Source organism: Trichomonas vaginalis, chromosome I (assembly GCF_026262505.1).
Source record: "Trichomonas vaginalis G3 chromosome I, whole genome shotgun sequence".
NCBI lineage: Eukaryota > Parabasalia > Trichomonadida > Trichomonadidae > Trichomonas > Trichomonas vaginalis.
In genome coordinates, this window is record NC_067203.1 from 25,716,656 (window position 1) to 25,730,583 (window position 13,928).

At 35.3% G+C, this 13,928-nt stretch overlaps 4 protein-coding genes and 6 pseudogenes across 10 annotated transcripts, besides 1 other annotated feature; 4 read left to right on the forward strand and 6 right to left on the reverse strand.

The window, feature by feature from the left end:
- Nucleotides 1-13,928: part of a mobile genetic element that runs on past both edges of the window.
- TVAGG3_1049910 (organellar and viral DNA polymerase type B) lies at nt 326-883 on the forward strand (the record flags this gene model as incomplete). The annotated part of the gene is made up of 1 exon (XM_051255723.1): nt 326-883. The coding sequence occupies one exon, from the start codon at nt 326-328 to the stop codon at nt 881-883; it is 558 nt and encodes a 185-aa protein (XP_051081297.1).
- On the forward strand, nt 1,758-2,168 carry TVAGG3_1049920 (organellar and viral DNA polymerase type B; the record flags this gene model as incomplete). Its single annotated transcript, XM_051255724.1, has 1 exon — nt 1,758-2,168. One exon carries the CDS (start codon nt 1,758-1,760, stop codon nt 2,166-2,168), a length of 411 nt encoding a protein of 136 aa, XP_051081298.1.
- On the forward strand, nt 2,257-2,918 carry TVAGG3_1049930 (annotated as a pseudogene). Its single transcript has one exon. A coding segment is annotated over exon 1 (662 nt).
- Nucleotides 3,616-4,003, reverse strand: TVAGG3_1049940 (annotated as a pseudogene). The gene has a single exon. A coding segment is annotated over exon 1 (388 nt).
- TVAGG3_1049950 lies at nt 4,011-4,491 on the reverse strand (annotated as a pseudogene). The gene has a single exon. A coding segment is annotated over exon 1 (481 nt).
- TVAGG3_1049960 lies at nt 4,528-4,949 on the forward strand (annotated as a pseudogene). Its single transcript has one exon. A coding segment is annotated over exon 1 (422 nt).
- Nucleotides 5,000-5,419, reverse strand: TVAGG3_1049970 (protein of unknown function, DUF4108 family; the record flags this gene model as incomplete). Its single annotated transcript, XM_051255725.1, has 1 exon — nt 5,000-5,419. One exon carries the CDS (start codon nt 5,417-5,419, stop codon nt 5,000-5,002), a length of 420 nt encoding a protein of 139 aa, XP_051081299.1.
- On the reverse strand, nt 5,455-5,727 carry TVAGG3_1049980 (Poxvirus D5 protein-like family; the record flags this gene model as incomplete). Its single annotated transcript, XM_051255726.1, has 1 exon — nt 5,455-5,727. One exon carries the CDS (start codon nt 5,725-5,727, stop codon nt 5,455-5,457), a length of 273 nt encoding a protein of 90 aa, XP_051081300.1.
- TVAGG3_1049990 lies at nt 7,529-8,064 on the reverse strand (annotated as a pseudogene). The gene has a single exon. A coding segment is annotated over exon 1 (536 nt).
- TVAGG3_1050000 lies at nt 10,374-13,335 on the reverse strand (annotated as a pseudogene). Its single transcript has one exon. A coding segment is annotated over exon 1 (2,962 nt).

Here is a 13,928-nt window from a genome sequence, read left to right on the forward strand (position 1 = left end):
TCATGAATCCTACGTCAATGTTAGTAGAAATGAAAAGCTTCATTCCTTCTTCATATACTTTCGAAACAGAAATCCAGAAGATAAAGCAAGAACTGTTAACAAGTAATTTAGACTGTAGTGCGAAAGATGAAGAAATGAACAGTATCTTTATGAAATGCAGGATATTATTGACCATCTACCTAAACTACCTGAAATCCAACAACAAAAACTAACTATTCCTGAATTCGACGAAATTGAAGTGAAACCAACTGACTCGGTAGAAATAAAGAAGTTCATACGAAAGGTAAATTATGAATTCCTTGGTTTTCATTGCAACCACAAAGTCATGGACAAAGACTGCGATATGGTATATAAGAACATCTCTGACATATATAAATCTGGGGAGTTTAAGACCTACGACAACTTTGTTTCGTTAGTTGCTGAATGTGTATGGCAGATAAGAGATAAAGACAGAAGGGGTAAAATATGGAACGAACAGATAAGACCAACTGCTTCAGATTTAAAGAAAACCATTGACGCCTTAGTCGTACTTGCAGGTAAGGTTTCAATGTACAATGCAAAAATGAACCCGCAATGTTCAAAATGTAAAGCAGCAATGAGGAAATATAACTACTCCGTCAAAGAGATAGAAAGAATGAGAAACGACTATGCAGATTTAAAGAAAGAAGCAGAAAAGCCAGCAGAAAATAAAATGGACATGTTAGAATTTCTGAACAAAAACTATCCAACAGCAGACGATTTCCTTCTATCTGATGTCAAGAAGAAGTATAAAGAAACTTTCGGTATCGTTAAAACATTTGACATACTAAAAGAAGAAATAGAAGCTACGAAATTGTTTAGGATTTCAAATATACATCGTACAATTCATGTAAAACGCTTATAAAATAACTGAGGTGAGAAAACGGGTGAGAAAACGGGTGAGATGTCACCTCTTCACCTAAACATTATTTTTGGGTCATTTACACTCATTGACGAAGAAATCTTGACAACATGACATTTTGACAACATCGTAGAAAACACGCAAAACTCTTGAATTTTGTATAAAAAAAGCAACCGCCGGAATTCCGCGGGTTGGTATATTCTTCACAAAATGCTTGTTTTGAGGTCGAGCCATTTTTGGCTCCACCTGTTTTTTCAACCAAAACTCATTTTTGTCTGATTTACGCTCATGTTTGACAAAACATATACGATGAAATCTATTTCCTGTGTTGTTGTCAAAATGTCATGTTGTCAGTAATTTTAAGAGAAGTTCATTTGACCGAGGCACATAGGCACATAGGCACACCAAAACTCATTTTTGCTGAAAAAATGACCAAATTTCATGAATTTCCTCATATGTTTGCTACCCTCGAAAAACCGAGGATAGAGATTCCGTACGAAAATCGTAAAAAATTGCGAGTAGGGAAAAAAACCTGGTCGCCTAAAACTCATGAAAATCGTGAAAAAATGACCAAATTTCATGAATTTCCTTAAGATACAAGATAGAAAAAATAAAAAAATAACGCTAGTTTTTTTAAAATATTTTTTTTTATTTTGTATGTAAGAACAGGAAAATGACAAGCACTGAGTTTGAAACAGTTAAAAAGATAGACAATGAGACCAAAGTGGTTAGAATAGGTGATTTAAACGTAAGATACTCAAAGAAATACAAAAAATATTCTTTGTCAGACATTTTAACACTATCTGAAGGAAAGAAAGCACACGACTGGGTTAGAAATGCTTCTACTCAGAAAATTTTGACAAGAAATCCTGAGCTTATGATATCGGTAAGATTCTATGGAACTACAGCATATCTTATAGACAAAAGTCTTATACCAATAGTTTTGTTATGGTTAGACCCAGTTGTTGGATATAACTTCATAACATATGGTTCATTCGATACGGAACGTTGCAGTGAAGGCTTACTTTACATCGTTCAGAAACCGAAGGACTTCAACACAAAGAGATATAAGATAGGAAGAACATATAATATAACTCTAAGATATGACAGTACAGTCAATAGAGTCAAGGTTGTGTTTGTTAATGATATGAGAGCTGCAGAAACAGAACTACTTGAAAAGTTTGAGAAAATGTATGGTGCTCCCATAAAAGGTAAAGAAACGTTTGAAGTAGATGAGATAGATAAAGCTATAAAATTATTTGACGAAGTTACTGAAAAATACATGTAAAGCGTTTATTTTTGGTCTTTTGTGAAAGATAGAAAATAAAGTTAGTTTTATTTTTATTTATTTTTTTATTTTGTATGTAAAGACAGATATGTCAACAACAGAGAACACAACAACTGCTATCGTTCATGAAGCTATAAGTGAAGAATACGAGTACATACAGTATAACAAACAACTCCGTCTCATTCGTTCGGTCAAAGATGACATGTACCAAATGCAAAGTATTTTGAATGCTCTTCGTTCTACAAAGCAAGCACATCATTGGTTTGAAAACCAACAGACAAAAGAACTTTTAGAAGAATTTCCTCATATGTTTGCGACCCGCGGAATTCCGCGGGTCGAGATTCCGTACGAAAATCGTCAAAATTTGCCAAATGGTTTGAGAGGTTGGTATGTACATAGACTTCTTGTAAATGCTGTTGCAATGTGGGCTTCGCCTCGCTATGCTTGTTATATTTTCATGATGTTAGATGAACTTCATAGACAAGAACGTGAAGAGCTAGAGAACAAGCTTGAAGCAAAAGACAAAAGCATTCAGAAAAGAATACCACGTTCGGTACCAAAAGGAAAGGAAAAGAACTATAAGTATATGATTTATACTGAAGAGATGGAAAATGAAGAAGATAAAGATATGGTTATGTTGCATTTAGTCAGAAGAAACAACAAAAGCTTTTACGACCTTGCTAAGATTTACAAATCTGACAGAAATTGGTTCTATCGCGAAAACTTACCGATTTCAATGACCCCAAATGAAGATGTGAAACAAATAGTTCAAGATACGTTACCTCAAACACACTATGATATGAAAGGTTGTACAATTCTTACATTCAAAGAAGACTTACCGCTACTGAAAGAAAAAATAACAGAGTATTTTGACAACTTCAAACAAGTAGGGTAGATGAGCCATTTATTTTTCAAGCTTGACTTCAGATGGCTCAGGTAGCTCTATAAGGTAAATTGTCTTGTCAAATCCTTCTGGCATTCCGAGTCCTTCCATCCGACATTCCGAGTCCTTCCATCCGACATTCCGAGTCCTTCCATCCGACATTCCGAGTCCTTCCTTCCAACATTCCGAGTCCTTCCTTCCAACAGAAAAATATTTTCCCGACAACAGGAAGAACTCTTGCATCCGACAGAAAGAACTCTTGCATCCGACAGAAAAAGTTTTTCCATCAGACAGGAAAAAAATTTCCTGACAACTGGAAAAAAATTTCCTGTTGTTCGTCCGTAAACCATTCAAATTTTCGAAAATTGAGAACTTTTTGGTCGAACTTCAGAAAAAGTTTTTTCTTCCGACAGGAAAAAAATTTCTTGACAACTGGAAGAACTCTTCCTTCCGACAGGACACAAACGGATGACTGACGTTCCTCTTCCTGAATGCCTTCCAAAGCCAGAAGAACCGACAGCCCCAGCACCACAACAGACTTACTAAGACTAAACTCTTTATTTTTCAAGCTTGACTTTTTACAATTTGAACTTTGTTTGCGTAGATATGAATTCTGAAAGAAGTATGAGGGTCTTGTATGACTTTGTACTTCTCCCATAGTTCATGTCTGTCAAACTTACCTGCCATGGACTCTTTCATAAGTTCCATGAAATCGTCTTCGGACAATCCGGGGAAAAGTATAATGTCAGTAAGTATTCTTTTAACATCCTTACTTAAACTCTTTGCTGTCTGTACACATATTACGACTGAGATGTTAAAGTGTCTGAGCTTCTTAAGAATTCGACACATATCTTGTTCTCTGTTCTTTAACAAAGGATGAGAAGCAAAGTCATCTAAGATAAGAAGACATCTATGAGGGTAAGTCTTCCAATCGTAAGATTGCAATTTCTTCGAAATGTATTCTATCTCTTTCTGTTTGTTTCTGAAGTGTTTCTTCTCTAATATTCTCTGCATTTCCTCATTTGGGTCTTTAAACTTAGAATTTATATACTCATTTATAGCATTGTACTTCAAAACTCTTCTTTGGTACTTCTTTATCCAATCTAACAACTCAGTATCCTTTATACATACTAACTTAGACTTCTTTATAATATCTTTGAACGAATTGACGGTTTGGTCAAATTGACCAGAAGTACTACAAATAACAACTAACTCATAGAATGGGTTCTTCTCATCTAGTTCTTGTTGCTGTGCAGCCATTTTAAGATAAGTGAAAGTCTTACCCGACCCAGGTGGTGCAATTAGACCTGTTATACCATTCTGAGCAAATAAGAACTTTTCATGTATAGGCTTTATCTGAGCATTTTCTAACTTCCTCTTGTTCTTATTTAAAACATTCTCAAATTTCTTGTCAATGTCAGCAAACTTTTTTTCTAACATATTTTTAGAAAAATTAAAATTTTTATCTTTTTGAAAATGTCTAGCGATTTCGCTATCTATATTCGAGACAAGCTTTTTGACTCTAAAACATCTGTCGACCATAAAATCTTACATAGTGTAAACAAGAAAGGTGAATTTGTTCTAAAGTTCTGTTTCTGGGAATATGACAAGAACCATAAAACATTACAAAGAGCAGTCTTAAAATTTGTCAATGACAGACTTGTTGACAGAGATGACGCCGATTGGAAAGATGAAGTCCAACAAAAGTTCTTAGAATGCAAAGAAGGCACATGCGCTGTTCTTGAAGATGAAATAGAAAACAGAATAGATGAGCTATTAAAGGACAAAGAACTTTTACATAAATATGGTTGCGCCAAATTTGACATAACTCCACCAGAGAAGAAGAAGAAGAGAGAAAAGAAAGAAAAGAAAGTAGAAGAAGAGAAGAAAGAACCTGAACCAGTTCCAGAGAAAAAGAAATTTAACATGTAAAAATAAACTTTTATTTTTAGAACATTTCTGGGTCAATGTCAATGTTCTCTTCCTCTTTAGGAGCAAACACTGGCTTAGACTCTAAAATCTTTTTACCCAATTTACCTTGAACTTCAACTATCTTAGACTCATAATATTCATAGTCGTCTGTCTTCTTTGGTTCATAAGGTATAACAAGTTTGTATGCTTTGCCTTCTTTAAGGTTTGAGAACCTTCTGTCAAAATTTTCTTTGACTGTTAACAAACCTTCTATGTCTAAGTCTTCAAATTTCGCACCATTTTTAGTCACAATAGCAAACTTAACTGGTTCGATGTTCCAAACTTTGCTGAATGAAGACTTTTCAAAATGGTAGAAGTAAACATTCAAATAAGCGAATGGGTCTAGTTCTTCTTTGACTTCTGTCATGTACTTATTTACTGAGATGAATTTCGTCATCTTTTCTATCGGATAAAAAAATATTTTTTTAAAATTTACTCATAAAAATTTTTCTTTGTATATACGCCGTTCTGAACATCTAAAAGACTTTTGACATTTGCCAAGAATGTACGTTTAGACGCTGCCATATAACCATATTCTTGACAATATTGTTTATACGAATCGTACAATGACCTTTCATCTAATGACACAAAGTCAGTTTCATCTATGAACAGTTCATATACACTCTTGTTTGCTTCTAACAATGTTTGTCTTTCTTCGGTATGTGGAATTTGTCTTGGATTGAACTTAGAAATATCTAATGTCATGAAATATGAGAACAAGTGGTTGTAAAAGTCAGATGTCAAAGTTTCTGCTAAGTCGTCAAAATATTCTGTATCTTGCATATGAGAATCTGACGTTCTGACAACTACATATCTTCTGTCAGAACTTTCTAACTTCATCGGAACAACATTGTTTGAAACCATGACGAAGTTTGCAACATTTTCACAAACTCTTTGGTCTTTATATTTTCTTTCAACAACTCCAACTTTGTCTGTTATAAGACTCTTCAAAGCATCTGAGTTCAAAACTTTTGTTGTATCTATACTTTGAAGTTCGTTACATACTATAAGTTTCATATTCTCAATAGAAGAGTTAAACTTGCCACAGATGTTTTCTAAGTTTGTCATATTCGGGTTCGAATAGCCCTCTAACAGTTTGCATAAGATATCTGTAAAGAATGTGTTCTTACCAGTTCCTTGTTTTCCAATTATAATGAGAGCAGTTTCATTTTTAGCACTTGGATGTTGTAAGATATTTGCAAACCAACATAAGATATACTCATAGACTCTTTCGTTTCCATTGCATATAATTTCTTTGACATGGTCTAACCAAGCTTCTATAATATTTTCTTTCCATTCTACTTGTTCGTATTTATATCCAGTGAAGATAGAATAGAAGTTTGGAGAAGGTGTATATAAACTTTATACCTCGAACTGAAAAATCTTCTAACTTTGACAATAAGATATCCCAAGCATCTAACATCTTCATTCCAACTTGTACAACTTTTATTTTCTTAAGTTTCTGTCTACATTCTTGTTCTGAAACTATTGTTGCTCTTGGTTTGTTAAAGACAACATCCCATTCTTTCATAACATAACATTCTGGGGCAGAGTCAACATAAATGACTAAACGTTTCAAATTCTCGACTGCTTTGTTATAGTCTCGAAATGGACACATATTTCTGAATGCTTGGAAGTCATAAAAATCTGAAACATCTATTCTGTACATTTTTATAAAAATAAAAAAAAATATTTTTTTTATTCTTGACTTTGTTGTTCCATTTGTTGCATTTGTTGTTCTTGAGCTATTTGTTGTTGAAGTTGTTCTTGTAATACAATACTTTTCACCGGTTGCATCTTCCAATTCGAAACTTTCTGCCGTCATTGACAAATACATAGGACATAAAAGTTTTACAGGAACAAGTTTGCGTCAACTAATGTCAACGTTATACTTGCCAAAGTGTTTGAGTTCACTAAGGTTGAAAATTCTGCATTCGAATGAACAATAGGCAAACCAGCAGAGAAAGTATTGTTTTATACGCATAAGTATCTTTTGGTCATAATAGTTTCTGTCGACATTCGAATAACACTTTGAACCTAAGTTTGAAACAATATATAAGATTGGTGTGCTTAATGTCAATGGAATAGACATTCCTTGTATGACACCTTTTCCTGTTATAGGAAACTGTTGGTAGTAAAAACCAGAAATAAGTTTTGTATTATAGCTCATATCGTTTATAGTAAACTCAGTCGGACATCCAAACATAATGAAACCTGCTCTAGTTGCAGCACATGTTACACCCGTACTTAAAGTATTAAATAAGTCAACAAAACCTGTTGGTGGTTATATTCTGAGTAAGTATCTTCAAAGAAGTATTTTTTACCATTCACAACAACAAAGTCTTCTGGTGTCAAAAGAGCAAAACAGGCTTTAGTCGTCATTGTGTTTAAGGTTAGTTTACAATATCGTCCTTGAGGACTTTGTAAGTTTTGTTGTTATAGAATTATATGACTCAGGGTTTTTAGTCGTAATAGTATATAAACCACTATGTCTTCTGCCATTTACTTAGCAACTAAATTTTAATGAAATTTGTGGTCGTCAAATATTTTTATGACGTCTGGGAAACTATATTTTAAGTTCAACGTTTCACCTCCTTTCATAACGTATATCTTGTCAATGACATTATATGAAACACCACAGCAACTAATGTCGGGTTCTATTTCTTTGATGTTTATATCGTCTGCCTCTGTCAAAAGTTTCAATAGTTCTTTCAAAACTTCATGAGGTGCAATGACATATGAGTTCACTTTTACAGGGTTGTGTTCGACCAAGTTTAACATTATACCTAAAGCTTGACAAATCTTCTCCTGAGTTTGAAGTTTGTCTTTCAGTTGTTGGTAGTCGTTTCGAATATCTGCAACAGAACTTAAGTCTCTGCTAACTTCAGGATATGTTGGTTGTTCTTTTACAGGAACTATTGTTATACCATCTTGGTCTTCGTATGGTTTCCCCACTTCAACATCTCTTTCTTTGACATTGACAACAACACTTTGACTGTTTGTTTGAGTTGGTGAATTTAACTTCACATCTGCCACCGCCATTAAACCTTTTGAAACACTCACGCTTCTATTTTTCGGAAATGACATTTTACTTAGAATAAAAAGATGGACGTATTTGAGTATCTCTTCGAATTGAAGCAGAACAAAGTTTACACACACAAACAATACAAATACATTGACAGAATAGTTCTTTATACAAACAATGGTAAATGTTATAGAATAGCAGTCTTTGCTGAACCAAAATATTTTCATAAAGCAAAGAAAGTTGGTATAACCGAAATGGTGAAAGTTCTTGAAGCAGACAAAAATATAACTTCAAAACTTACAGATATTTCTAAAGGAAAGTTTATAATACAATTTTATGTCAAAACTGGCGTACTGTCAATATTTGACGGAGAGAAGTCAGTTCAAGAACAACTTACTGACCTGCTGCCAAAATCTGCTCGATGGAAGCTGTCGTTATGCCAATCTGAGGAGCCCCAGCAGGTTTCATCGAACGAATCTTCAAAAGAGCATCTTCCGTGAAAAGTGCTATTGGTTTTGTAAACTTCTTTGCTCTCAATTCATCTGGACCGTCTCTGTCACCAGTATATTGTATTTGAACTGTACCAACAGTTGAAATACCACCCATAAAGTCTTCTGAGTCAGCAAATGGAATGCCAAGCCAAAAGTTTGAACGGTCTCCATTTGTATATTGAGTGTTTTGACCTCCTGTATGAGTCCATACTTTCACATATGGCATAATAGAACTTTGCATTTCAGGGTTAATGGTTGTTGTGAAGTTGTTGTTAAAGTTCATAGCATCTAATGTCAAGTTGTATGACCTCATATCCTCAACTGTAGAATATTCTTCTCTTGGATAGTATTTGCCATCTATGTTTATATGATATTTAATACCAGGGTTGTAGAAGCAAGAATAGTCATTTATAGTTCGTCTGAACAGTACAAACATAGTATCTGCATGTTTCATTGCAGTTGTTAAGGCAATATCTGTTCTTGCACCTGGGTCAGCACTTTGGTTTCCAACTTCACCTGCAAAGTCTTTGACAGATATTTGGTGTATAGGGAACATAAGTGGAACTGCAATATATTTGGCAGCTAAAGCATTTGAAATATCTGGGTCCAACATATAGACTGCAAGTCTGCTTTCTATTCTCTTGCATTCAAACTTTTCGCATGTGAACTTAACTGGGTCCCAAGCAGTTCCAGCAGCATTGAAATAATAGTTTACTTCATTGTTGAAGTTTGAGAAACCAAAGTCTAAGTCAACTTTGTCTTTGCAAAATTCGGCGAATGACGTTTGATTTGTTCCCTTTACGTCTGTAATAGTGAATGGGTCTTGTGTTGGTGCAATGACTAAGTTATTTTGCTTGGAGTAAGTTCGATAGAAATTTTTCCTGCCCAGTTTGGCAAGTATCTTAAAAACCTGAAGATGAGGAAAGATGACAAAGGAACTCTAAGTTTCAGTTTTACTTTGGTTACTGCTGCTGCAGTTTGTCCAGAAAGGTTAACATAAACTCCTGGAACGTTAGGGTCAAGTCTTCTTATTTTCTCAATGGTTGCGTACTGGTCTGTTTGTTCTCTAGCTTGTGGTTGTACTGAGTTTCTCAAAGCGAACCATTCGTAGTTTGCCCATGTTACTGTTTGAACTAAGTCAGAGTTAGAATATATCTTATATCCCATAAAAACTTCTGGAGCATATTGGTATCCGACATAGAAAATTCCATTGCAACCTTTCTTGTCAGACAACTTGGCAGAAGGTTTTATTTCAATGTCTTGTTCCACGTATAAGAATGAGTTGTCAATAGAAATTATATGAAACCTGTCGCAAGCAATATCTACTGTTGTTGAAGAACCTTCTCCAAACTCACCTACGTTTCCATAAGAAACAGCAGTTGTATATTCGTAAGTTCCAGGAACTATTTCTGACCTTCTAATGGCATTGTCGCATTCGTTATACCATTCGGAAACATTTCCATTCATGGCATCCAAAACTGTTGGCGTTATATTCTGAGCGGCGTACATTTCATATGTGTAAAAATATAGAATAGTTGGATTTATATGTCATAATAGAACCCACGTGGACCAAGCTTTACTTTCTTCCTGACTGAGTTTTTAACTCTTCTTTTTCCTTCATTGCCCTCTGCTTTAAGTTGTTGCATCTTTGCCTCATGTTCACCTAGTATGTTGTAAATTTCCCATGTCCTTTTTGCCTTTGGGCTCTGGTCGCCCATCTCAGGTAACCTATATCCTAGAAAGATTTTGTCATAGTCTGTATTTGAGTCTTCGCGTATTGTTTGCATGACTCTTTCCTGAGTTTCCGGTTCAAGCTCTTCAAACAGAGCTTGTCCATATGGAATAAGCTCGTTTCCAAATATATGTTTTTGTAGCCATTCTGGTTTTCTTTCCATGTTACCAATTATATCTTTTGTGAATGGGAAAGCTTTTACCCAATCTTTCAGTCTTGCGTCATTTATTTCTGTAGTTGGTTTTATTTTGTCAAGGAACATGTTTTTCAATACTAACATTTCATTTGGTACTGTCCATTTGAGTTTTCTTAAATATTCATCCCTTCTCAGTTCATTGTCTGCAAAGTAAGTTTTTATGACATTTTGCAAACTTTCGTTTGCAAGGTCATGTACAATAGGTTCTCTTCCTTCTCTCTCCCTAACTTTCTTTCTAAACTCTTCACCAAATATACATCTTTATGGTTCTGTGTAGTTCTTTGAGATAAATGTTCTAGAACGTCAGGTGTTATATTTCCATCAGCCATGTTCATTTCATACTGGTCCAAAATATCTGCATCTTTCATATCTTTCAATGGCATTAAAGCCGCGCTGAAAATACCAGCTATATCTGGTTCATTGACTTCCATTGCGTCTACAACTTCTTGGAATTGTGGTTGTAAGTTTATGAACCACCTATCCGGATTAGCTTTATGACCCCATCTCATTGTAGTTCCATCGTCTGCAGAAACAAAAGTAGGTTTGTTTCCATCTTGGTTAGGTTCTGAATGAACTTAAACTGTTTCATTTCTATATGTTTTCTTGAAATTTAACCTTTTATTTCACCGAGTTCATCCGAAGATTGACGTTAAATGCTCGTAAGTAAAAAGGGTTGTTGTATTTGTGTACATTTTTTTCAGTTTCTTCTATGCTGGATATTTTCATCTGGTGTTGGAGTCTTTTGTATGTCGGCAAACATTTTTCGATATTCTTCTACTATGTCAGCGAATCTTTCTTAGACTCTTGGAAATATTCCATATTCTCCGCATACTCTTGTTGAGGGTCAAGATTTTTCGCTGTTCCAAATCTTCATCTAGTTCTGTGAAGTTAGTTTCCAAAGGAGGGACTTGTTCGTTTCCTTCTGGCTCTTCTAGCTGTTGTTGCTGAACTATTTCTTCCATGTCTGGTTGTATCTGAACTTCTTCCTGTGGAGTTTCTTGTACCTCATCTGCTGGCATTTCATATATTCCGAGACCGTTTTTAACAAGTTCCCTATTTAAGCCATCCGCATTCATAACCCTTTCTTCTTTCGTTCCGTCTCTATTTTTTACGCGTTTCATGAAGATAGTTGAATTATCATTTATCTCTGACACCAAATATCTCGGAGTAAATTCAGTCATGTCATTTGGATGATATGCTATTAAATCATATCCCTTAGCGAGCTTGTATTTTCCAGGTTTGAAATTATATCCCATTTGTGCTGAACCATAAAGCTAAATAGGTTCGGGTCAGTATTTCCTTCCTTGAACTTTCTAATAGCTTCTTTATATCTGTCACTAAAGTCAAGAGTATCTGGGTAACCATAATTTTCCTTAAGCATTTTTAAGAATTCTTGGTTTCCTTGTTCTCTACTTCTTTTATGTCCTTGCTCTGTTTGTGGTTGTTGCTGTGCAGTGTTTTGAACTGTTGGTTGTGGTGCAGTGTTTTGAACTGTTGGTTGTGGTGCAGTGTTTTGAACTGTTGGTTGTGGTGCTGGATTTTGAACTGTTGGTTTTGGTTGTTGTTGTGGTGCATGCCTGTGTCTGTGTCCATGTGACGATGTAAATGTTTTAGGTAGTCCTGGTGCAGGTGCTTCTCTTGGAGGGTTTGGTGGTATATAAGTTCCACTAGCTAGTATATAAGTTCCACCAGCTGGTATATAAGTTCCACCAGCTGGCACATATGTTCCATCTGCAGCATAATGTCCTACCTGACTTTTCGTTTTTAAGAAAGCATTTACTAGGTCTTTTTGGTCTGTTGTAACTCTTTTTCTTGACTTTCCACAACAGTTGCTCTAACGGCGTCATAGGCACTTTGAACTGCCTGTCTCGTTGCTGCATCTGTTATTTTCGTCATATTTTGTGCTACTTCTCTTAACTCGTTGTCGAAACCTTCAGACTTCAGTTTCTTTCCAGATGAGAAGTCGTTCATTGTTTCACCTTACTATGAAGAGCTTCGAAGGCGTTCTTAAAGTCAGCATTCATTAAAGCTTCATTTGAACTGTCTTCATCCGCTTGTATTTTTGTCCTTATTGACCCTATAAGTTGGGCTGCTTTAGCGTTGGCTTGGGCATCTAACCAGTCATTATTAGCTTTTTATATATTCTGCGCTTTTCATTGCCTTTTGCATGGCTGCGTCGTTATTTTTACTTTCTTGTGCTAAGTTTCATACTGTACGGTTTGGTTTTGCAACTGTAAAAGTTTTTCTGCCTTTACATTTGCTTCAACTTCTTTTTTATACTCATCGCTATCCATATATGTCTTCAGGGCTTTTTGTTTTATCTCTTCATCTTTCAGTACTTTATATTGAGTAGTATGGTTTTTCAAATTTATGACATCTTGTTCCATTTTTGCTACTTCTGCTGCTTTTTCTGACACTTTTTTCGCATATTCCTCTGTACTTAGTTCTTTCAGTTGTTCTTCTTTCTTCTTTTTCTCTACGTTTAACTCATTGAGTTTCTTTGTGTGTCTGTCATATTCTAGTTTCTTTTCGTTTTCACTTATTTGTTCTGTATGTCTATGTTTGACTTTTTGACATCTGTTATTTGATTTTTGAGTGAACTCAAATTCATTTGACTTTGAGGGTTATAAGCTGTTCCGTCTGCAGCTCCACCATAGCCTGCCATTTTCGCTAAAAGTGCCGCTCTTAAACCTCCACTCTGTGCACCAATAACTCGGTTTAAAAGCATAGGGTTGCTTGACATTTGTTGCAACATAGTGGGGTCATTCATCATTTGTTGTTGCAACTGTTGTTGTGGTGTCAGTTTTACTATTGGATGTTTCAATGCTCCCTTCCTCTTACGTATATTCTTACGTAGCTTACGTGGCATTTTAAGTGAAGTTAAAAACATTTACGATGAAGAAGTCTTGACAAAACATTTACGAAGAAATCATGAAAATTCAAGAGGTGAGAAAACAGGTGAGAAAACGGGTGACATCTCACCTCTTCACCTAAATTATATTTTTGGGTCATTTACGCTCATTACGATGAAATCATGACAAAACATTTACGAAGAAGTCTTGACAAAACATTTACGATGAAGAAGTCTTGACAAAACATTTACGAAGAAGTCTTGACAAAACATTTACGAAGAAGTCTTGACAAATCATATACGATGAAATCATGACAAAACATTTACGAAGAAGTCTTGACAAAACATTTACGAAGAAGTCTTGACAAATCATATACGATGAAGTCTTGACAAAACATATACGAAGAAGTCTTGACAAAACATTTACGAAGAAGTCTTGACAAAAAAGTCAACGGCTGGTCGGCTGGGGTTCGGTCCTCCTCTTGGGTCTTGGGAAAAACATCTTCGGGGGCTAGAAGGCACGAAGTGCCTGGAAGCCATCCCCCAAGAAAAAAAAACTTCATTATACTCATTCATCCTCAGGGCTAGAAGGCACGAAGTGCCTGGAAGCC